We start from the raw sequence: 22,728 nt of genomic DNA, 5'->3' as shown, positions 1-22,728 counted from the left end.
ACAACAATCCAACGATAAACGATGCTTGTTATCACAGTAGAAGTATACTAAACATTACCGTGTAAATGAGATATAATTTAAGACGGTGCGAAGTATGCGGACGTAAAAGTACCACTCCCGGGAATTGATTTGGCGCGAAAACAGAAAATGTGTGTTTCTGTACATCGTATAATGTCCGTTTTGGGGAGCCGCGACTATGCGAAAGCATGTTAATTTTTATTTGTAGCACGACGCAATAGTCTGAAAGAGAAGCTGCTGGAGTTTGAGGTCTTCAGCATTACATCTACTCTGTTAATTTGGGCTTCTTCCGCGCCCGTGTTAGGATTTTCATAAAGCGTTCTTTGGTTTGCGTTGCGTATGTCGGCCTACATCATCGACACGGCCTGTTTCCGGCTATTAGGAGCAATTCATATATTGGGCACTGCGTTTCGACTTTTTTTATTAGACCACAGTAAAAAAATTCACTCACAGAAGTCCCCTTTCTTTCATGGCTACAAACACGAAGAATTCTGTCGTAAGTAAAACGAATGCGCAAGCCAAAATAACGATGGGGCGAAGTCATAAGCATCGCCCTGTGGCCCAATGGATAAGGCATCTGACTACGAAATCAGGGGATTTCCAGGTTCGACTCCTGGCAGGGTCGCACTGTCGCATTTCGGCTGCATGGTCTACTGTGTAACGCGCGCGCACGTTCTGGCGTAATGCGTTGATAAACGGAATGTACGCAGTCATATTGGAAAGTAATATCACGCACTTAGTATCGTCGCCTTTGTTAGCATTCATGTAAGTTACCATCCACTCGCTACAGTCGCTCTCCATCCTACGGCTAAATCAACAGCCGTGATTTTTACTATGTCGCCGTCCATCCGTACGCGGTGACAGTTGTAAGCTTTACAGTAACGTGACATGCTCCACAAGCAGTTTACGGTGTGTGGACGATGCCTATCATGGCAACGCTTGTTCTTTATCGCTTCTCGGCCTAATGGCTAAGATCAAGTGTAGTATCTGTTCTTATCAGTTTAATATCTGGTAGGCCATTCTCTGAATGGTCAGTATATTAATCTGATTTTTGGCCTTGGGTCATGGAGGTGGATTCATTCACGCCGTGACCACGGGTTGCCTTGGTGTTGCACTATTACCGATGGCGGCCCACATAAGCAATAAAAGAATAATAGCAGTCCTCTTTCCGACGGCACTCTGCATAGTCTACGGCGGGAACAAAACGCGTACACTGGGGGAGAATACAGCCTATGCCCCGCGACACGGCAGTTTATAACACACTCAAGCCACAAGCATTAACAAACTTTGAAGGGTACCCTCATGCTACGGTGCAGTTCCAACTCATACTTACCTGACGGGGAAGTAAAGACTGATCAATGAGGGTTTTCTTCCAGAGTGAGGCTCTTGCATTGCACTACGCTTGGGCTGACCTCTGCGATTACTGCAAACGTCAGTAACTCGACCGTACAATTTCTGGTAGTGGGGGCCTGCGTCCGCGCTCGCCCCCTCCTTAAGTCAAAATGAATGAGCTTAGAAAAGTTGCGCGGCCAAATGTCGGTGGTGACTTAAACGCTAAGGTAAAAACCTCGCTTGGCTGTTACGAAACGTGATTGCGATATAAGTCCTCGGAAGGCGGCGGAATTTTATTTTATTTGCCATTCCGTCAGGGTTATTGGATGATCGGCAATAGATCGAGTTTGTATGCATTTTGAAAGCTCTTTTTTCTCGTACTATCACCTGAAAATGTCGTAGGAAAATGTCATAGGAAAACACTTTCAACAACCGCCACGTTCCTTAATTGTTATAACAAGAAATATATCACAGCACCATTGAAATGAAAAGGCAACAAATGAAATGAAAAGCCTACGACACCGGGAGTTCCCAGGCGGTCCCCCATCCAAGTACTATCCCGGCCCGACGATGCTTAACTTCCGTGATCAGACGAGAACGGGTGTGTTCATCGTGGTATGGCCGTAGACATTAGTAGGGGCAAATACGTGCAATTTATTTTGACGTTGTGATCAAATTTTTTTATTTAATTTCTTTGAGTTACTTAGGACAAGGCGTATGCATGGATTATCTATTAGACTTTAAGGTTATAGTTTTGTGAAAAAAACAATGTTTTTTTTAAAGATGTGTGGCTATAAAAATAGCCGTTGTTTTCTGAGTGTAGCGGTTTACTTCTTCTGTCCTTTGTCGTTCTTCTTTGGGAGTAAGGACAGCTTGAATGTTTGGCAAAACACCACCAGCTGCAATGGTTACACCGCTCAAAAGTTTGTTTAATTCTTCATCATTACGAACAGCCAATTGTAAATGTCTTGGAATAATCCTAGCTTTTTTGTTGTCTCTTGCTGCGTTACCAGCCAACTCCAATATCTCAGCAGATAAATATTCCAAGACGGCTGCTAAGTAAACTGGTGCTCCAGATCCAATTCGGTTAGCATAGTGCCCTCTACGAAGGAATCTATGCACTCTACCGACTGGAAATTGAAGTCCAGCTCTTGAGGATCTTGTCTTGGCTTTAGCCTTAGCTTTTCCACCTTTTCCACGTCCAGACATAACTGCGATTTGATTTGTAAGTTAATACAAAAACGTACGAATATTTAACGTAAGTGTTAACGAAATAAACTTTACTCGTTTTTTCATCATAAAAATAGGATCGAAATCATGTTTTTTTAACCAATCATAATTAAGTATTAAACAAAAGATTTTTTTTTTAACCAATTAAATTGCGTATCGGCGTTTTCGGATCGAATTCGATCCGATTTTTTTACTTATAAACAAAAAGTTTTGACTTGCAGTTTAATGCTTATTTACAAGTTAAGTAGCAAAAATTTTTAACCATGTCCTGACGCAGCAGCTAAAGGAGGAAAACAGGCACCTAAAGTAGCCAAGAAAGGTGAAAAAAGAGCCGGCAAAAAAGGAGGAAAGATTGGTGGAACTGGTGAAAAGAAACGCAAGAGAAAGAGAAAGGAAAGTTATGCTATTTACATCTACAATGTTTTGAAACAAGTTCACCCAGATGTCGGAGTTTCAAGCAAAGCTATGAGCATCATGAACTCATTTGTCAACGACATCTTTGAGCGCATTGCTTCCGAAGCTTCGCGTTTGGCTCTTCAAAACAAAAAGTCGACCATCTCTTCTCGTGAAATTCAAACCGCAGTACGTCTTCTCTTGCCTGGAGAACTTGCAAAACACGCAGTCAGTGAAGGAACAAAAGCCGTCACAAAATACACAAGCAGCAAGTAAACCAACGTCTACCAAACACAAACGGTCTTTTTTAAGACCACACATCTTTAAAAAAACATTTACTTGGCGTCACTACAAGTTAACCGAAGTTAATAAAACTTCTAAATAATGTGCTTAAGAAACACTAGCCTACATTTAAAATACTTCCCCATGTGTGTGTGTGGATTAGCTTCACTTTTCATACGTATTATTAGCTGTACTTGCAGAAAAGACAAGTACATTGATCCATGTTATTGCTTACATTTAACTTAACCCAGCTTTTCACGGAAACACTCCCAGGCAAATTAACCCTACAAAGTATTTCTAAATTTTTTTTGTGTCATATATGACATAGTATCGTATAGCAATAAATGTAACTGTGACAAGACTTTACACATTGTGTAATTTGGAAGCGTGCACAAAGTAATGTTTTAAAAGATTTGTGGCTATAAAAATAGCCGTTTTTGTTGAGCAATGACAACGCTTAACCTCCGAATCCGTAAAGAGTTCTTCCTTGACGTTTTAAGGCATAAACAACATCCATAGCGGTAACGGTCTTGCGTTTAGCGTGCTCTGTGTAGGTTACAGCATCACGAATAACATTCTCTAAGAAAACCTTCAGTACACCTCTGGTTTCCTCATAGATAAGGCCAGAGATACGTTTGACACCACCTCGTCGAGCAAGACGTCGAATAGCAGGTTTTGTGATTCCCTGAATGTTATCACGAAGAATTTTTCGGTGACGTTTAGCACCTCCTTTTCCCAATCCTTTACCTCCTTTTCCGCGTCCAGACATATTGATATAGTTGCGTACAGAACGAGTACAAAAACAACGTTTGAGTTAACAGAATTCAGACAGCTTTAAAAAGAGGCCATAAAATTACCTACTGCTCGTGGAAACACCCTAATTAACCAATAGAGTTGCGTCATTACAAAATGTTCCGAACATTTTGTACATTTTTTTTAAGTAAAACTGTAGTTTTTTTAAAAATTCGTGGTCTTAATGTTTCAGTAAGGCAATAAATTTGGCATCGTTGGAATTCGCCAAACCTTCTGCTACTTACTAAAAAAAAAAAAAGTCAAAAGCTTTTGTGTATCAGAAGATACAGCCGTTTTCCCGTAGCCAAAAAACACAGATTTTATAAAAATGTTAAAGTAATGAGCGTAATGTCATTATGCAGCCAATCAGAAATTACTTTCTTAGCACCAATCAAATGGTTTGTTTTGAACCTTAGCTGTCAATCAATATGAGAAATAAAACTTTGGCGCGATAGTGCATTTTAGACCGTCTTGTGTATCCGTACTACATCGACTTCTTAAAATATGGCTCGTACAAAGCAAACTGCACGTAAATCTACTGGAGGAAAGGCTCCACGAAAACAACTCGCCACTAAAGCTGCGAGGAAAAGCGCACCAGCTACTGGAGGAGTGAAAAAACCACATCGTTACAGACCTGGTACAGTTGCTCTCAGAGAAATCAGAAGATACCAGAAGTCAACCGAGCTCTTGATCCGCAAGTTGCCTTTCCAGCGTCTTGTGCGAGAAATTGCTCAGGACTTCAAAACAGATCTGCGATTCCAGAGCACAGCCGTTATGGCTCTGCAAGAGGCTTCTGAAGCGTACCTTGTTGGCTTGTTCGAGGATACTAACTTGTGTGCCATTCACGCAAAACGAGTTACAATCATGCCTAAAGACATCCAGTTGGCAAGAAGAATTCGTGGGGAACGTGCCTAAGCATCTTACCAAACAAAAAACGGCTATTTTTATAGCCACACATCCATAAAAAATATTACGGCTAGCTTTTTATATCAAACTTTGTTCTGCTTTCTGTTTAAATTTTATGCTACATAAAAATTTTATGCTACATAAAGTTTGACAATGTTAAAAATATGAAGGGCAAGAAAAGTAAAAGCAAGAAAATAAGAAATTTAAAAACGAAAATACTTAAACTTAGGGAATCTAATCTTAAAATTACTCTTTTTTAACTGTTTAAGTGACTTAAACAAGTTTAACTTTGTACCAAGATAATGTTTTTTTGTAAATGTGTGGCTATAAAAATAGCCGTTTGTTAATGTAATAGCCAGATACACACAAATTATTTTTTTGCGGTCTTCTTTGCTGCCTTTTTGGGAGTCTTTTTGACCTTCTTTGCTGCAGGTTTTTTAGCAACAGGCTTCTTTGTGGGTTTCTTAGCTGCTGGTTTCTTAGCCGAGGCTTTCTTTGTGGCAGGCTTCTTTGCTGCTTTCTTTGGCGTGCTCTTCTTTGCTGGCTTCTTTTTTGGTGTACTTTTCTTTGCAGTAGGCTTCTTTGCCGTTGGCTTTTTTGCTGCGGCCTTTTTCTTAGGTTTTTCTTTTTTTACCTGACCTAGCTTGAATGATCCAGAAGCACCAGTGCCTTTAGTTTGAATCAAATCGCCTGATGTTACTCCTCGTTTAAGAGCCATTTTCAGATGATGATCTGAGTTTTCAGCAACTTTGTAATTTGCATGAATATATTTTGTAATAGCTTGGCGAGATGAACCACCGCGTTCCTTTAGGGTAGCGATAGCAGCCTTGATCATGTCCACATATTTAGGGTGATCAGCTGTCTTCTTTGCAGCAGGTTTCTTCTTGGGTGCGATTTTCTTTGGAGAAGCTGCTTCACTCATTTTTAATGTTTTCTTACAACAATCCAACGATAAACGATGCTTGTTATCACAGTAGAAGTATACTAAACATTACCGTGTAAATGAGATATAATTTAAGACGGTGCGAAGTATGCGGACGTAAAAGTACCACTCCCGGGAATTGATTTGGCGCGAAAACAGAAATGTGTGTTTCTGTACATCGTATAATGTCCGTTTTGGGAGCCGCGACTATGCGAAAGCATGTTAATTTTTATTTGTAGCACGACGCAATAGTCTGAAAGAGAAGCTGCTGGAGTTTGAGGTCTTCAGCATTACATCTACTCTGTTAATTTGGGCTTCTTCCGCGCCCGTGTTAGGATTTTCATAAAGCGTTCTTTGGTTTGCGTTGCGTATGTCGGCCTACATCATCGACACGGCCTGTTTCCGGCTATTAGGAGCAATTCATATATTGGGCACTGCGTTTCGACTTTTTTATTAGACCACAGTAAAAAAATTCACTCACAGAAGTCCCTTTCTTTCATGGCTACAAACACGAAGAATTCTGTCGTAAGTAAAACGAATGCGCAAGCCAAAATAACGATGGGGCGAAGTCATAAGCATCGCCCTGTGGCCCAATGGATAAGGCATCTGACTACGAATCAGGGGATTCCAGGTTCGACTCCTGGCAGGGTCGCACTGTCGCATTTCGGCTGCATGGTCTACTGTGTAACGCGCGCGCACGTTCTGGCGTAATGCGTTGATAAACGGAATGTACGCAGTCATATTGGAAAGTAATATCACGCACTTAGTATCGTCGCCTTTGTTAGCATTCATGTAAGTTACCATCCACTCGCTACAGTCGCTCTCCATCCTACGGCTAAATCAACAGCCGTGATTTTTACTATGTCGCCGTCCATCCGTACGCGGTGACAGTTGTAAGCTTTACAGTAACGTGACATGCTCCACAAGCAGTTACGGTGTGTGGACGATGCCTATCATGGCAACGCTTGTTCTTTATCGCTTCTCGGCCTAATGGCTAAGATCAAGTGTAGTATCTGTTCTTATCAGTTTAATATCTGGTAGGCCATTCTCTGAATGGTCAGTATATTAATCTGATTTTTGGCCTTGGGTCATGGAGGTGGATTCATTCACGCCGTGACCACGGGTTGCCTTGGTGTTGCACTATTACCGATGGCGGCCCACATAAGCAATAAAAGAATAATAGCAGTCCTCTTTCCGACGGCACTCTGCATAGTCTACGGCGGGAACAAAACGCGTACACTGGGGGAGAATACAGCCTATGCCCCGCGACACGGCAGTTTATAACACACTCAAGCCACAAGCATTAACAAACTTTGAAGGGTACCCTCATGCTACGGTGCAGTTCCAACTCATACTTACCTGACGGGGAAGTAAAGACTGATCAATGAGGGTTTTCTTCCAGAGTGAGGCTCTTGCATTGCACTACGCTTGGGCTGACCTCTGCGATTACTGCAAACGTCAGTAACTCGACCGTACAATTTCTGGTAGTGGGGGCCTGCGTCCGCGCTCGCCCCCTCCTTAAGTCAAAATGAATGAGCTTAGAAAAGTTGCGCGGCCAAATGTCGGTGGTGACTTAAACGCTAAGGTAAAACCTCGCTTGGCTGTTACGAAACGTGATTGCGATATAAGTCCTCGGAAGGCGGCGGAATTTTATTTTATTTGCCATTCCGTCAGGGTTATTGGATGATCGGCAATAGATCGAGTTTGTATGCATTTGAAAGCTCTTTTTTCTCGTACTATCACCTGAAAATGTCGTAGGAAAATGTCATAGGAAACACTTTCAACAACCGCCACGTTCCTTAATTGTTATAACAAGAAATATATCACAGCACCATTGAAATGAAAAGGCAACAAATGAAAATGAAAAGCCTACGACACCGGGAGTTCCCAGGCGGTCCCCCATCCAAGTACTATCCCGGCCCGACGATGCTTAACTTCCGTGATCAGACGAGAACGGGTGTGTTCATCGTGGTATGGCCGTAGACATTAGTAGGGGCAAATACGTGCAATTTATTTTGACGTTGTGATCAAATTTTTTTATTTAATTTCTTTGAGTTACTTAGGACAAGGCGTATGCATGGATTATCTATTAGACTTTAAGGTTATAGTTTTGTGAAAAAAACAATGTTTTTTTAAAGATGTGTGGCTATAAAAATAGCCGTTGTTTTCTGAGTGTAGCGGTTTACTTCTTCTGTCCTTTGTCGTTCTTCTTTGGGAGTAAGACAGCTTGAATGTTTGGCAAAACACCACCAGCTGCAATGGTTACACCGCTCAAAAGTTTGTTTAATTCTTCATCATTACGAACAGCCAATTGTAAATGTCTTGGAATAATCCTAGCTTTTTTGTTGTCTCTTGCTGCGTTACCAGCCAACTCCAATATCTCAGCAGATAAATATTCCAAGACGGCTGCTAAGTAAACTGGTGCTCCAGATCCAATTCGGTTAGCATAGTGCCCTCTACGAAGGAATCTATGCACTCTACCGACTGGAAATTGAAGTCCAGCTCTTGAGGATCTTGTCTTGGCTTTAGCCTTAGCTTTTCCACCTTTTCCACGTCCAGACATAACTGCGATTTGATTTGTAAGTTAATACAAAAACGTACGAATATTTAACGTAAGTGTTAACGAAATAAACTTTACTCGTTTTTTCATCATAAAAATAGGATCGAAATCATGTTTTTTTAACCAATCATAATTAAGTATTAAACAAAAGATTTTTTTTTTAACCAATTAAATTGCGTATCGGCGTTTTCGGATCGAATTCGATCCGATTTTTTTACTTATAAACAAAAAGTTTTGACTTGCAGTTTAATGCTTATTTACAAGTTAAGTAGCAAAAATTTTTAACCATGTCTGACGCAGCAGCTAAAGGAGGAAAACAGGCACCTAAAGTAGCCAAGAAAGGTGAAAAAAGAGCCGGCAAAAAAGGAGGAAAGATTGGTGGAACTGGTGAAAAGAAACGCAAGAGAAAGAGAAAGGAAAGTTATGCTATTTACATCTACAATGTTTTGAAACAAGTTCACCCAGATGTCGGAGTTTCAAGCAAAGCTATGAGCATCATGAACTCATTTGTCAACGACATCTTTGAGCGCATTGCTTCCGAAGCTTCGCGTTTGGCTCTTCAAAACAAAAAGTCGACCATCTCTTCTCGTGAAATTCAAACCGCAGTACGTCTTCTCTTGCCTGGAGAACTTGCAAAACACGCAGTCAGTGAAGGAACAAAAGCCGTCACAAAATACACAAGCAGCAAGTAAACCAACGTCTACCAAACACAAACGGTCTTTTTTAAGACCACACATCTTTAAAAAAACATTTACTTGGCGTCACTACAAGTTAACCGAAGTTAATAAAACTTCTAAATAATGTGCTTAAGAACACTAGCCTACATTTAAAATACTTCCCCATGTGTGTGTGTGGATTAGCTTCACTTTTCATACGTATTATTAGCTGTACTTGCAGAAAAGACAAGTACATTGATCCATGTTATTGCTTACATTTAACTTAACCCAGCTTTTCACGGAAACACTCCCAGGCAAATTAACCCTACAAAGTATTTCTAAATTTTTTTTGTGTCATATATGACATAGTATCGTATAGCAATAAATGTAACTGTGACAAGACTTTACACATTGTGTAATTTGGAAGCGTGCACAAAGTAATGTTTTAAAAGATTTGTGGCTATAAAAATAGCCGTTTTTGTTGAGCAATGACAACGCTTAACCTCCGAATCCGTAAAGAGTTCTTCCTTGACGTTTTAAGGCATAAACAACATCCATAGCGGTAACGGTCTTGCGTTTAGCGTGCTCTGTGTAGGTTACAGCATCACGAATAACATTCTCTAAGAAAACCTTCAGTACACCTCTGGTTTCCTCATAGATAAGGCCAGAGATACGTTTGACACCACCTCGTCGAGCAAGACGTCGAATAGCAGGTTTTGTGATTCCCTGAATGTTATCACGAAGAATTTTTCGGTGACGTTTAGCACCTCCTTTTCCCAATCCTTTACCTCCTTTTCCGCGTCCAGACATATTGATATAGTTGCGTACAGAACGAGTACAAAAACAACGTTTGAGTTAACAGAATTCAGACAGCTTTAAAAAGAGGCCATAAAATTACCTACTGCTCGTGGAAACACCCTAATTAACCAATAGAGTTGCGTCATTACAAAATGTTCCGAACATTTTGTACATTTTTTTAAGTAAAACTGTAGTTTTTTTAAAAATTCGTGGTCTTAATGTTTCAGTAAGGCAATAAATTTGGCATCGTTGGAATTCGCCAAACCTTCTGCTACTTACTAAAAAAAAAAAAAGTCAAAAGCTTTTGTGTATCAGAAGATACAGCCGTTTTCCCGTAGCCAAAAAACACAGATTTTATAAAAATGTTAAAGTAATGAGCGTAATGTCATTATGCAGCCAATCAGAAATTACTTTCTTAGCACCAATCAAATGGTTTGTTTTGAACCTTAGCTGTCAATCAATATGAGAAATAAAACTTTGGCGCGATAGTGCATTTTAGACCGTCTTGTGTATCCGTACTACATCGACTTCTTAAAATATGGCTCGTACAAAGCAAACTGCACGTAAATCTACTGGAGGAAAGGCTCCACGAAAACAACTCGCCACTAAAGCTGCGAGGAAAAGCGCACCAGCTACTGGAGGAGTGAAAAAACCACATCGTTACAGACCTGGTACAGTTGCTCTCAGAGAAATCAGAAGATACCAGAAGTCAACCGAGCTCTTGATCCGCAAGTTGCCTTTCCAGCGTCTTGTGCGAGAAATTGCTCAGGACTTCAAAACAGATCTGCGATTCCAGAGCACAGCCGTTATGGCTCTGCAAGAGGCTTCTGAAGCGTACCTTGTTGGCTTGTTCGAGGATACTAACTTGTGTGCCATTCACGCAAAACGAGTTACAATCATGCCTAAAGACATCCAGTTGGCAAGAAGAATTCGTGGGGAACGTGCCTAAGCATCTTACCAAACAAAAAACGGCTATTTTTATAGCCACACATCCATAAAAAATATTACGGCTAGCTTTTTATATCAAACTTTGTTCTGCTTTCTGTTTAAATTTTATGCTACATAAAAATTTTATGCTACATAAAGTTTGACAATGTTAAAAATATGAAGGGCAAGAAAAGTAAAAGCAAGAAAATAAGAAATTTAAAAACGAAAATACTTAAACTTAGGGAATCTAATCTTAAAATTACTCTTTTTTAACTGTTTAAGTGACTTAAACAAGTTTAACTTTGTACCAAGATAATGTTTTTTTGTAAATGTGTGGCTATAAAAATAGCCGTTTGTTAATGTAATAGCCAGATACACACAAATTATTTTTTTGCGGTCTTCTTTGCTGCCTTTTTGGGAGTCTTTTTGACCTTCTTTGCTGCAGGTTTTTTAGCAACAGGCTTCTTTGTGGGTTTCTTAGCTGCTGGTTTCTTAGCCGAGGCTTTCTTTGTGGCAGGCTTCTTTGCTGCTTTCTTTGGCGTGCTCTTCTTTGCTGGCTTCTTTTTTGGTGTACTTTTCTTTGCAGTAGGCTTCTTTGCCGTTGGCTTTTTTGCTGCGGCCTTTTTCTTAGGTTTTTCTTTTTTTACCTGACCTAGCTTGAATGATCCAGAAGCACCAGTGCCTTTAGTTTGAATCAAATCGCCTGATGTTACTCCTCGTTTAAGAGCCATTTTCAGATGATGATCTGAGTTTTCAGCAACTTTGTAATTTGCATGAATATATTTTGTAATAGCTTGGCGAGATGAACCACCGCGTTCCTTTAGGGTAGCGATAGCAGCCTTGATCATGTCCACATATTTAGGGTGATCAGCTGTCTTCTTTGCAGCAGGTTTCTTCTTGGGTGCGATTTTCTTTGGAGAAGCTGCTTCACTCATTTTTAATGTTTTCTTACAACAATCCAACGATAAACGATGCTTGTTATCACAGTAGAAGTATACTAAACATTACCGTGTAAATGAGATATAATTTAAGACGGTGCGAAGTATGCGGACGTAAAAGTACCACTCCCGGGAATTGATTTGGCGCGAAAACAGAAATGTGTGTTTCTGTACATCGTATAATGTCCGTTTTGGGAGCCGCGACTATGCGAAAGCATGTTAATTTTTATTTGTAGCACGACGCAATAGTCTGAAAGAGAAGCTGCTGGAGTTTGAGGTCTTCAGCATTACATCTACTCTGTTAATTTGGGCTTCTTCCGCGCCCGTGTTAGGATTTTCATAAAGCGTTCTTTGGTTTGCGTTGCGTATGTCGGCCTACATCATCGACACGGCCTGTTTCCGGCTATTAGGAGCAATTCATATATTGGGCACTGCGTTTCGACTTTTTTATTAGACCACAGTAAAAAAATTCACTCACAGAAGTCCCTTTCTTTCATGGCTACAAACACGAAGAATTCTGTCGTAAGTAAAACGAATGCGCAAGCCAAAATAACGATGGGGCGAAGTCATAAGCATCGCCCTGTGGCCCAATGGATAAGGCATCTGACTACGAATCAGGGGATTCCAGGTTCGACTCCTGGCAGGGTCGCACTGTCGCATTTCGGCTGCATGGTCTACTGTGTAACGCGCGCGCACGTTCTGGCGTAATGCGTTGATAAACGGAATGTACGCAGTCATATTGGAAAGTAATATCACGCACTTAGTATCGTCGCCTTTGTTAGCATTCATGTAAGTTACCATCCACTCGCTACAGTCGCTCTCCATCCTACGGCTAAATCAACAGCCGTGATTTTTACTATGTCGCCGTCCATCCGTACGCGGTGACAGTTGTAAGCTTTACAGTAACGTGACATGCTCCACAAGCAGTTACGGTGTGTGGACGATGCCTATCATGGCAACGCTTGTTCTTTATCGCTTCTCGGCCTAATGGCTAAGATCAAGTGTAGTATCTGTTCTTATCAGTTTAATATCTGGTAGGCCATTCTCTGAATGGTCAGTATATTAATCTGATTTTTGGCCTTGGGTCATGGAGGTGGATTCATTCACGCCGTGACCACGGGTTGCCTTGGTGTTGCACTATTACCGATGGCGGCCCACATAAGCAATAAAAGAATAATAGCAGTCCTCTTTCCGACGGCACTCTGCATAGTCTACGGCGGGAACAAAACGCGTACACTGGGGGAGAATACAGCCTATGCCCCGCGACACGGCAGTTTATAACACACTCAAGCCACAAGCATTAACAAACTTTGAAGGGTACCCTCATGCTACGGTGCAGTTCCAACTCATACTTACCTGACGGGGAAGTAAAGACTGATCAATGAGGGTTTTCTTCCAGAGTGAGGCTCTTGCATTGCACTACGCTTGGGCTGACCTCTGCGATTACTGCAAACGTCAGTAACTCGACCGTACAATTTCTGGTAGTGGGGGCCTGCGTCCGCGCTCGCCCCCTCCTTAAGTCAAAATGAATGAGCTTAGAAAAGTTGCGCGGCCAAATGTCGGTGGTGACTTAAACGCTAAGGTAAAACCTCGCTTGGCTGTTACGAAACGTGATTGCGATATAAGTCCTCGGAAGGCGGCGGAATTTTATTTTATTTGCCATTCCGTCAGGGTTATTGGATGATCGGCAATAGATCGAGTTTGTATGCATTTGAAAGCTCTTTTTTCTCGTACTATCACCTGAAAATGTCGTAGGAAAATGTCATAGGAAACACTTTCAACAACCGCCACGTTCCTTAATTGTTATAACAAGAAATATATCACAGCACCATTGAAATGAAAAGGCAACAAATGAAAATGAAAAGCCTACGACACCGGGAGTTCCCAGGCGGTCCCCCATCCAAGTACTATCCCGGCCCGACGATGCTTAACTTCCGTGATCAGACGAGAACGGGTGTGTTCATCGTGGTATGGCCGTAGACATTAGTAGGGGCAAATACGTGCAATTTATTTTGACGTTGTGATCAAATTTTTTTATTTAATTTCTTTGAGTTACTTAGGACAAGGCGTATGCATGGATTATCTATTAGACTTTAAGGTTATAGTTTTGTGAAAAAAACAATGTTTTTTTAAAGATGTGTGGCTATAAAAATAGCCGTTGTTTTCTGAGTGTAGCGGTTTACTTCTTCTGTCCTTTGTCGTTCTTCTTTGGGAGTAAGACAGCTTGAATGTTTGGCAAAACACCACCAGCTGCAATGGTTACACCGCTCAAAAGTTTGTTTAATTCTTCATCATTACGAACAGCCAATTGTAAATGTCTTGGAATAATCCTAGCTTTTTTGTTGTCTCTTGCTGCGTTACCAGCCAACTCCAATATCTCAGCAGATAAATATTCCAAGACGGCTGCTAAGTAAACTGGTGCTCCAGATCCAATTCGGTTAGCATAGTGCCCTCTACGAAGGAATCTATGCACTCTACCGACTGGAAATTGAAGTCCAGCTCTTGAGGATCTTGTCTTGGCTTTAGCCTTAGCTTTTCCACCTTTTCCACGTCCAGACATAACTGCGATTTGATTTGTAAGTTAATACAAAAACGTACGAATATTTAACGTAAGTGTTAACGAAATAAACTTTACTCGTTTTTTCATCATAAAAATAGGATCGAAATCATGTTTTTTTAACCAATCATAATTAAGTATTAAACAAAAGATTTTTTTTTTAACCAATTAAATTGCGTATCGGCGTTTTCGGATCGAATTCGATCCGATTTTTTTACTTATAAACAAAAAGTTTTGACTTGCAGTTTAATGCTTATTTACAAGTTAAGTAGCAAAAATTTTTAACCATGTCTGACGCAGCAGCTAAAGGAGGAAAACAGGCACCTAAAGTAGCCAAGAAAGGTGAAAAAAGAGCCGGCAAAAAAGGAGGAAAGATTGGTGGAACTGGTGAAAAGAAACGCAAGAGAAAGAGAAAGGAAAGTTATGCTATTTACATCTACAATGTTTTGAAACAAGTTCACCCAGATGTCGGAGTTTCAAGCAAAGCTATGAGCATCATGAACTCATTTGTCAACGACATCTTTGAGCGCATTGCTTCCGAAGCTTCGCGTTTGGCTCTTCAAAACAAAAAGTCGACCATCTCTTCTCGTGAAATTCAAACCGCAGTACGTCTTCTCTTGCCTGGAGAACTTGCAAAACACGCAGTCAGTGAAGGAACAAAAGCCGTCACAAAATACACAAGCAGCAAGTAAACCAACGTCTACCAAACACAAACGGTCTTTTTTAAGACCACACATCTTTAAAAAAACATTTACTTGGCGTCACTACAAGTTAACCGAAGTTAATAAAACTTCTAAATAATGTGCTTAAGAACACTAGCCTACATTTAAAATACTTCCCCATGTGTGTGTGTGGATTAGCTTCACTTTTCATACGTATTATTAGCTGTACTTGCAGAAAAGACAAGTACATTGATCCATGTTATTGCTTACATTTAACTTAACCCAGCTTTTCACGGAAACACTCCCAGGCAAATTAACCCTACAAAGTATTTCTAAATTTTTTTTGTGTCATATATGACATAGTATCGTATAGCAATAAATGTAACTGTGACAAGACTTTACACATTGTGTAATTTGGAAGCGTGCACAAAGTAATGTTTTAAAAGATTTGTGGCTATAAAAATAGCCGTTTTTGTTGAGCAATGACAACGCTTAACCTCCGAATCCGTAAAGAGTTCTTCCTTGACGTTTTAAGGCATAAACAACATCCATAGCGGTAACGGTCTTGCGTTTAGCGTGCTCTGTGTAGGTTACAGCATCACGAATAACATTCTCTAAGAAAACCTTCAGTACACCTCTGGTTTCCTCATAGATAAGGCCAGAGATACGTTTGACACCACCTCGTCGAGCAAGACGTCGAATAGCAGGTTTTGTGATTCCCTGAATGTTATCACGAAGAATTTTTCGGTGACGTTTAGCACCTCCTTTTCCCAATCCTTTACCTCCTTTTCCGCGTCCAGACATATTGATATAGTTGCGTACAGAACGAGTACAAAAACAACGTTTGAGTTAACAGAATTCAGACAGCTTTAAAAAGAGGCCATAAAATTACCTACTGCTCGTGGAAACACCCTAATTAACCAATAGAGTTGCGTCATTACAAAATGTTCCGAACATTTTGTACATTTTTTTAAGTAAAACTGTAGTTTTTTTAAAAATTCGTGGTCTTAATGTTTCAGTAAGGCAATAAATTTGGCATCGTTGGAATTCGCCAAACCTTCTGCTACTTACTAAAAAAAAAAAAAGTCAAAAGCTTTTGTGTATCAGAAGATACAGCCGTTTTCCCGTAGCCAAAAAACACAGATTTTATAAAAATGTTAAAGTAATGAGCGTAATGTCATTATGCAGCCAATCAGAAATTACTTTCTTAGCACCAATCAAATGGTTTGTTTTGAACCTTAGCTGTCAATCAATATGAGAAATAAAACTTTGGCGCGATAGTGCATTTTAGACCGTCTTGTGTATCCGTACTACATCGACTTCTTAAAATATGGCTCGTACAAAGCAAACTGCACGTAAATCTACTGGAGGAAAGGCTCCACGAAAACAACTCGCCACTAAAGCTGCGAGGAAAAGCGCACCAGCTACTGGAGGAGTGAAAAAACCACATCGTTACAGACCTGGTACAGTTGCTCTCAGAGAAATCAGAAGATACCAGAAGTCAACCGAGCTCTTGATCCGCAAGTTGCCTTTCCAGCGTCTTGTGCGAGAAATTGCTCAGGACTTCAAAACAGATCTGCGATTCCAGAGCACAGCCGTTATGGCTCTGCAAGAGGCTTCTGAAGCGTACCTTGTTGGCTTGTTCGAGGATACTAACTTGTGTGCCATTCACGCAAAACGAGTTACAATCATGCCTAAAGACATCCAGTTGGCAAGAAGAATTCGTGGGGAACGTGCCTAAGCATCTTACCAAACAAAAAACGGCTATTTTTATAGCCACACATCCATAAAAAATATTACGGCTAGCTTTTTATATCAAACTTTGTTCTGCTTTCTGTTTAAATTTTATGCTACATAAAAATTTTATGCTACATAAAGTTTGACAATGTTAAAAATATGAAGGGCAAGAAAAGTAAAAGCAAGAAAATAAGAAATTTAAAAACGAAAATACTTAAACTTAGGGAATCTAATCTTAAAATTACTCTTTTTTAACTGTTTAAGTGACTTAAACAAGTTTAACTTTGTACCAAGATAATGTTTTTTTGTAAATGTGTGGCTATAAAAATAGCCGTTTGTTAATGTAATAGCCAGATACACACAAATTATTTTTTTGCGGTCTTCTTTGCTGCCTTTTTGGGAGTCTTTTTGACCTTCTTTGCTGCAGGTTTTTTAGCAACAGGCTTCTTTGTGGGTTTCTTAGCTGCTGGTTTCTTAGCCGAGGCTTTCTTTGTGGCAGGCTTCTTTGCTGCTTTCTTTGGCGTGCTCTTCTTTGCTGGCTTCTTTTTTGGTGTACTTTTCTTTGCAGTAGGCTTCTTTGCCGTTGGCTTTTTTGCTGCGGCCTTTTTCTTAGGTTTTTCTTTTTTTACCTGACCTAGCTTGAATGATCCAGAAGCACCAGTGCCTTTAGTTTGAATCAAATCGCCTGATGTTACTCCTCGTTTAAGAGCCATTTTCAGATGATGATCTGAGTTTTCAGCAACTTTGTAATTTGCATGAATATATTTTGTAATAGCTTGGCGAGATGAACCACCGCGTTCCTTTAGGGTAGCGATAGCAGCCTTGATCATGTCCACATATTTAGGGTGATCAGCTGTCTTCTTTGCAGCAGGTTTCTTCTTGGGTGCGATTTTCTTTGGAGAAGCTGCTTCACTCATTTTTAATGTTTTCTTACAACAATCCAACGATAAACGATGCTTGTTATCACAGTAGAAGTATACTAAACATTACCGTGTAAATGAGATATAATTTAAGACGGTGCGAAGTATGCGGACGTAAAAGTACCACTCCCGGGAATTGATTTGGCGCGAAAACAGAAATGTGTGTTTCTGTACATCGTATAATGTCCGTTTTGGGAGCCGCGACTATGCGAAAGCATGTTAATTTTTATTTGTAGCACGACGCAATAGTCTGAAAGAGAAGCTGCTGGAGTTTGAGGTCTTCAGCATTACATCTACTCTGTTAATTTGGGCTTCTTCCGCGCCCGTGTTAGGATTTTCATAAAGCGTTCTTTGGTTTGCGTTGCGTATGTCGGCCTACATCATCGACACGGCCTGTTTCCGGCTATTAGGAGCAATTCATATATTGGGCACTGCGTTTCGACTTTTTTATTAGACCACAGTAAAAAAATTCACTCACAGAAGTCCCTTTCTTTCATGGCTACAAACACGAAGAATTCTGTCGTAAGTAAAACGAATGCGCAAGCCAAAATAACGATGGGGCGAAGTCATAAGCATCGCCCTGTGGCCCAATGGATAAGGCATCTGACTACGAATCAGGGGATTCCAGGTTCGACTCCTGGCAGGGTCGCACTGTCGCATTTCGGCTGCATGGTCTACTGTGTAACGCGCGCGCACGTTCTGGCGTAATGCGTTGATAAACGGAATGTACGCAGTCATATTGGAAAGTAATATCACGCACTTAGTATCGTCGCCTTTGTTAGCATTCATGTAAGTTACCATCCACTCGCTACAGTCGCTCTCCATCCTACGGCTAAATCAACAGCCGTGATTTTTACTATGTCGCCGTCCATCCGTACGCGGTGACAGTTGTAAGCTTTACAGTAACGTGACATGCTCCACAAGCAGTTACGGTGTGTGGACGATGCCTATCATGGCAACGCTTGTTCTTTATCGCTTCTCGGCCTAATGGCTAAGATCAAGTGTAGTATCTGTTCTTATCAGTTTAATATCTGGTAGGCCATTCTCTGAATGGTCAGTATATTAATCTGATTTTTGGCCTTGGGTCATGGAGGTGGATTCATTCACGCCGTGACCACGGGTTGCCTTGGTGTTGCACTATTACCGATGGCGGCCCACATAAGCAATAAAAGAATAATAGCAGTCCTCTTTCCGACGGCACTCTGCATAGTCTACGGCGGGAACAAAACGCGTACACTGGGGGAGAATACAGCCTATGCCCCGCGACACGGCAGTTTATAACACACTCAAGCCACAAGCATTAACAAACTTTGAAGGGTACCCTCATGCTACGGTGCAGTTCCAACTCATACTTACCTGACGGGGAAGTAAAGACTGATCAATGAGGGTTTTCTTCCAGAGTGAGGCTCTTGCATTGCACTACGCTTGGGCTGACCTCTGCGATTACTGCAAACGTCAGTAACTCGACCGTACAATTTCTGGTAGTGGGGGCCTGCGTCCGCGCTCGCCCCCTCCTTAAGTCAAAATGAATGAGCTTAGAAAAGTTGCGCGGCCAAATGTCGGTGGTGACTTAAACGCTAAGGTAAAACCTCGCTTGGCTGTTACGAAACGTGATTGCGATATAAGTCCTCGGAAGGCGGCGGAATTTTATTTTATTTGCCATTCCGTCAGGGTTATTGGATGATCGGCAATAGATCGAGTTTGTATGCATTTGAAAGCTCTTTTTTCTCGTACTATCACCTGAAAATGTCGTAGGAAAATGTCATAGGAAACACTTTCAACAACCGCCACGTTCCTTAATTGTTATAACAAGAAATATATCACAGCACCATTGAAATGAAAAGGCAACAAATGAAAATGAAAAGCCTACGACACCGGGAGTTCCCAGGCGGTCCCCCATCCAAGTACTATCCCGGCCCGACGATGCTTAACTTCCGTGATCAGACGAGAACGGGTGTGTTCATCGTGGTATGGCAGTAGACATTAGTAGGGGCAAATACGTGCAATTTATTTTGACGTTGTGATCAAATTTTTTTATTTAATTTCTTTGAGTTACTTAGGACAAGGCGTATGCATGGATTATCTATTAGACTTTAAGGTTATAGTTTTGTGAAAAAAACAATGTTTTTTTAAAGATGTGTGGCTATAAAAATAGCCGTTGTTTTCTGAGTGTAGCGGTTTACTTCTTCTGTCCTTTGTCGTTCTTCTTTGGGAGTAAGACAGCTTGAATGTTTGGCAAAACACCACCAGCTGCAATGGTTACACCGCTCAAAAGTTTGTTTAATTCTTCATCATTACGAACAGCCAATTGTAAATGTCTTGGAATAATCCTAGCTTTTTTGTTGTCTCTTGCTGCGTTACCAGCCAACTCCAATATCTCAGCAGATAAATATTCCAAGACGGCTGCTAAGTAAACTGGTGCTCCAGATCCAATTCGGTTAGCATAGTGCCCTCTACGAAGGAATCTATGCACTCTACCGACTGGAAATTGAAGTCCAGCTCTTGAGGATCTTGTCTTGGCTTTAGCCTTAGCTTTTCCACCTTTTCCACGTCCAGACATAACTGCGATTTGATTTGTAAGTTAATACAAAAACGTACGAATATTTAACGTAAGTGTTAACGAAATAAACTTTACTCGTTTTTTCATCATAAAAATAGGATCGAAATCATGTTTTTTTAACCAATCATAATTAAGTATTAAACAAAAGATTTTTTTTTTAACCAATTAAATTGCGTATCGGCGTTTTCGGATCGAATTCGATCCGATTTTTTTACTTATAAACAAAAAGTTTTGACTTGCAGTTTAATGCTTATTTACAAGTTAAGTAGCAAAAATTTTTAACCATGTCTGACGCAGCAGCTAAAGGAGGAAAACAGGCACCTAAAGTAGCCAAGAAAGGTGAAAAAAGAGCCGGCAAAAAAGGAGGAAAGATTGGTGGAACTGGTGAAAAGAAACGCAAGAGAAAGAGAAAGGAAAGTTATGCTATTTACATCTACAATGTTTTGAAACAAGTTCACCCAGATGTCGGAGTTTCAAGCAAAGCTATGAGCATCATGAACTCATTTGTCAACGACATCTTTGAGCGCATTGCTTCCGAAGCTTCGCGTTTGGCTCTTCAAAACAAAAAGTCGACCATCTCTTCTCGTGAAATTCAAACCGCAGTACGTCTTCTCTTGCCTGGAGAACTTGCAAAACACGCAGTCAGTGAAGGAACAAAAGCCGTCACAAAATACACAAGCAGCAAGTAAACCAACGTCTACCAAACACAAACGGTCTTTTTTAAGACCACACATCTTTAAAAAAACATTTACTTGGCGTCACTACAAGTTAACCGAAGTTAATAAAACTTCTAAATAATGTGCTTAAGAACACTAGCCTACATTTAAAATACTTCCCCATGTGTGTGTGTGGATTAGCTTCACTTTTCATACGTATTATTAGCTGTACTTGCAGAAAAGACAAGTACATTGATCCATGTTATTGCTTACATTTAACTTAACCCAGCTTTTCACGGAAACACTCCCAGGCAAATTAACCCTACAAAGTATTTCTAAATTTTTTTTGTGTCATATATGACATAGTATCGTATAGCAATAAATGTAACTGTGACAAGACTTTACACATTGTGTAATTTGGAAGCGTGCACAAAGTAATGTTTTAAAAGATTTGTGGCTATAAAAATAGCCGTTTTTGTTGAGCAATGACAACGCTTAACCTCCGAATCCGTAAAGAGTTCTTCCTTGACGTTTTAAGGCATAAACAACATCCATAGCGGTAACGGTCTTGCGTTTAGCGTGCTCTGTGTAGGTTACAGCATCACGAATAACATTCTCTAAGAAAACCTTCAGTACACCTCTGGTTTCCTCATAGATAAGGCCAGAGATACGTTTGACACCACCTCGTCGAGCAAGACGTCGAATAGCAGGTTTTGTGATTCCCTGAATGTTATCACGAAGAATTTTTCGGTGACGTTTAGCACCTCCTTTTCCCAATCCTTTACCTCCTTTTCCGCGTCCAGACATATTGATATAGTTGCGTACAGAACGAGTACAAAAACAACGTTTGAGTTAACAGAATTCAGACAGCTTTAAAAAGAGGCCATAAAATTACCTACTGCTCGTGGAAACACCCTAATTAACCAATAGAGTTGCGTCATTACAAAATGTTCCGAACATTTTGTACATTTTTTTAAGTAAAACTGTAGTTTTTTTAAAAATTCGTGGTCTTAATGTTTCAGTAAGGCAATAAATTTGGCATCGTTGGAATTCGCCAAACCTTCTGCTACTTACTAAAAAAAAAAAAAGTCAAAAGCTTTTGTGTATCAGAAGATACAGCCGTTTTCCCGTAGCCAAAAAACACAGATTTTATAAAAATGTTAAAGTAATGAGCGTAATGTCATTATGCAGCCAATCAGAAATTACTTTCTTAGCACCAATCAAATGGTTTGTTTTGAACCTTAGCTGTCAATCAATATGAGAAATAAAACTTTGGCGCGATAGTGCATTTTAGACCGTCTTGTGTATCCGTACTACATCGACTTCTTAAAATATGGCTCGTACAAAGCAAACTGCACGTAAATCTACTGGAGGAAAGGCTCCACGAAAACAACTCGCCACTAAAGCTGCGAGGAAAAGCGCACCAGCTACTGGAGGAGTGAAAAAACCACATCGTTACAGACCTGGTACAGTTGCTCTCAGAGAAATCAGAAGATACCAGAAGTCAACCGAGCTCTTGATCCGCAAGTTGCCTTTCCAGCGTCTTGTGCGAGAAATTGCTCAGGACTTCAAAACAGATCTGCGATTCCAGAGCACAGCCGTTATGGCTCTGCAAGAGGCTTCTGAAGCGTACCTTGTTGGCTTGTTCGAGGATACTAACTTGTGTGCCATTCACGCAAAACGAGTTACAATCATGCCTAAAGACATCCAGTTGGCAAGAAGAATTCGTGGGGAACGTGCCTAAGCATCTTACCAAACAAAAAACGGCTATTTTTATAGCCACACATCCATAAAAAATATTACGGCTAGCTTTTTATATCAAACTTTGTTCTGCTTTCTGTTTAAATTTTATGCTACATAAAAATTTTATGCTACATAAAGT

At 40.5% G+C, this 22,728-nt stretch overlaps 3 protein-coding genes and 12 non-coding genes across 15 annotated transcripts in view; 8 read left to right on the top strand and 7 right to left on the bottom strand.

Moving 5' to 3' along the window:
- LOC130657762 (histone H2A-beta, sperm) overlaps positions 1-2,676 on the bottom strand; it is a 198,997-nt gene extending 196,321 nt beyond the window's left edge. Inside the window, exon 1 of the mRNA XM_057460766.1 lies at positions 2,213-2,676. Coding sequence (XP_057316749.1) covers positions 2,213-2,559 — 347 coding nt within the window. The 5' untranslated portion in view covers positions 2,560-2,676. The remainder of the gene's footprint in view (positions 1-2,212) is intronic.
- LOC130660649 (U2 spliceosomal RNA) lies at positions 967-1,158 on the top strand. The gene has a single exon (XR_008987847.1). It is a non-coding gene; the product is annotated as a U2 spliceosomal RNA (small nuclear RNA).
- LOC130659592 (U1 spliceosomal RNA) lies at positions 1,344-1,508 on the top strand. The gene has a single exon (XR_008986796.1). It is a non-coding gene; the product is annotated as a U1 spliceosomal RNA (small nuclear RNA).
- On the bottom strand, positions 1,861-1,979 carry LOC130659382 (5S ribosomal RNA). The gene has a single exon (XR_008986593.1). It is a non-coding gene; the product is annotated as a 5S ribosomal RNA (ribosomal RNA).
- Positions 2,677-6,849: 4,173 nt separating the features above from the next.
- LOC130660648 (U2 spliceosomal RNA) lies at positions 6,850-7,041 on the top strand. Its single transcript, XR_008987846.1, has one exon. It is a non-coding gene; the product is annotated as a U2 spliceosomal RNA (small nuclear RNA).
- Positions 7,042-7,226: 185 nt separating this feature from the next.
- LOC130659591 (U1 spliceosomal RNA) lies at positions 7,227-7,391 on the top strand. The gene has a single exon (XR_008986795.1). It is a non-coding gene; the product is annotated as a U1 spliceosomal RNA (small nuclear RNA).
- Positions 7,392-7,741: 350 nt separating this feature from the next.
- LOC130659370 (5S ribosomal RNA) lies at positions 7,742-7,860 on the bottom strand. Its single transcript, XR_008986581.1, has one exon. It is a non-coding gene; the product is annotated as a 5S ribosomal RNA (ribosomal RNA).
- A 197-nt stretch (positions 7,861-8,057) lies between these two features.
- On the bottom strand, positions 8,058-8,485 carry LOC130657472 (late histone H2A.2.2-like). Its single transcript, XM_057460458.1, has one exon. The coding sequence runs from the start codon at positions 8,436-8,438 to the stop codon at positions 8,058-8,060; it is 381 nt and encodes a 126-aa protein (XP_057316441.1). The 5' UTR covers positions 8,439-8,485.
- A 4,240-nt stretch (positions 8,486-12,725) lies between these two features.
- Positions 12,726-12,917, top strand: LOC130660647 (U2 spliceosomal RNA). The gene has a single exon (XR_008987845.1). It is a non-coding gene; the product is annotated as a U2 spliceosomal RNA (small nuclear RNA).
- Positions 12,918-13,102: 185 nt separating this feature from the next.
- Positions 13,103-13,267, top strand: LOC130659589 (U1 spliceosomal RNA). Its single transcript, XR_008986794.1, has one exon. It is a non-coding gene; the product is annotated as a U1 spliceosomal RNA (small nuclear RNA).
- Positions 13,268-13,617: 350 nt separating this feature from the next.
- LOC130659357 (5S ribosomal RNA) lies at positions 13,618-13,736 on the bottom strand. The gene has a single exon (XR_008986569.1). It is a non-coding gene; the product is annotated as a 5S ribosomal RNA (ribosomal RNA).
- A 197-nt stretch (positions 13,737-13,933) lies between these two features.
- On the bottom strand, positions 13,934-14,361 carry LOC130657475 (late histone H2A.2.2-like). The gene has a single exon (XM_057460461.1). The coding sequence runs from the start codon at positions 14,312-14,314 to the stop codon at positions 13,934-13,936; it is 381 nt and encodes a 126-aa protein (XP_057316444.1). The 5' UTR covers positions 14,315-14,361.
- A 4,240-nt stretch (positions 14,362-18,601) lies between these two features.
- LOC130660646 (U2 spliceosomal RNA) lies at positions 18,602-18,793 on the top strand. Its single transcript, XR_008987843.1, has one exon. It is a non-coding gene; the product is annotated as a U2 spliceosomal RNA (small nuclear RNA).
- A 185-nt stretch (positions 18,794-18,978) lies between these two features.
- LOC130659588 (U1 spliceosomal RNA) lies at positions 18,979-19,143 on the top strand. Its single transcript, XR_008986793.1, has one exon. It is a non-coding gene; the product is annotated as a U1 spliceosomal RNA (small nuclear RNA).
- Positions 19,144-19,493: 350 nt separating this feature from the next.
- LOC130659141 (5S ribosomal RNA) lies at positions 19,494-19,612 on the bottom strand. Its single transcript, XR_008986352.1, has one exon. It is a non-coding gene; the product is annotated as a 5S ribosomal RNA (ribosomal RNA).
- Positions 19,613-22,728: the final 3,116 nt, after the last annotated feature.

This window comes from Hydractinia symbiolongicarpus, chromosome 9, assembly GCF_029227915.1.
Source record: "Hydractinia symbiolongicarpus strain clone_291-10 chromosome 9, HSymV2.1, whole genome shotgun sequence".
In the NCBI taxonomy this organism is placed as follows: domain Eukaryota; kingdom Metazoa; phylum Cnidaria; class Hydrozoa; order Anthoathecata; family Hydractiniidae; genus Hydractinia; species Hydractinia symbiolongicarpus.
The sequence above is the reverse complement of the archived record's forward strand: the minus strand, read 5'-3'. Positions and strand labels throughout refer to the sequence as shown.

Excerpts from the sequence above, each read along its gene's own strand:
- LOC130657475 (XM_057460461.1), bottom strand. The coding sequence starts at position 14,314 with ATGTCTGGACGTGGAAAAGGTGGAAAAGCTAAGGCTAAAGCCAAGACA.
- LOC130657472 (XM_057460458.1), bottom strand. The coding sequence starts at position 8,438 with ATGTCTGGACGTGGAAAAGGTGGAAAAGCTAAGGCTAAAGCCAAGACA.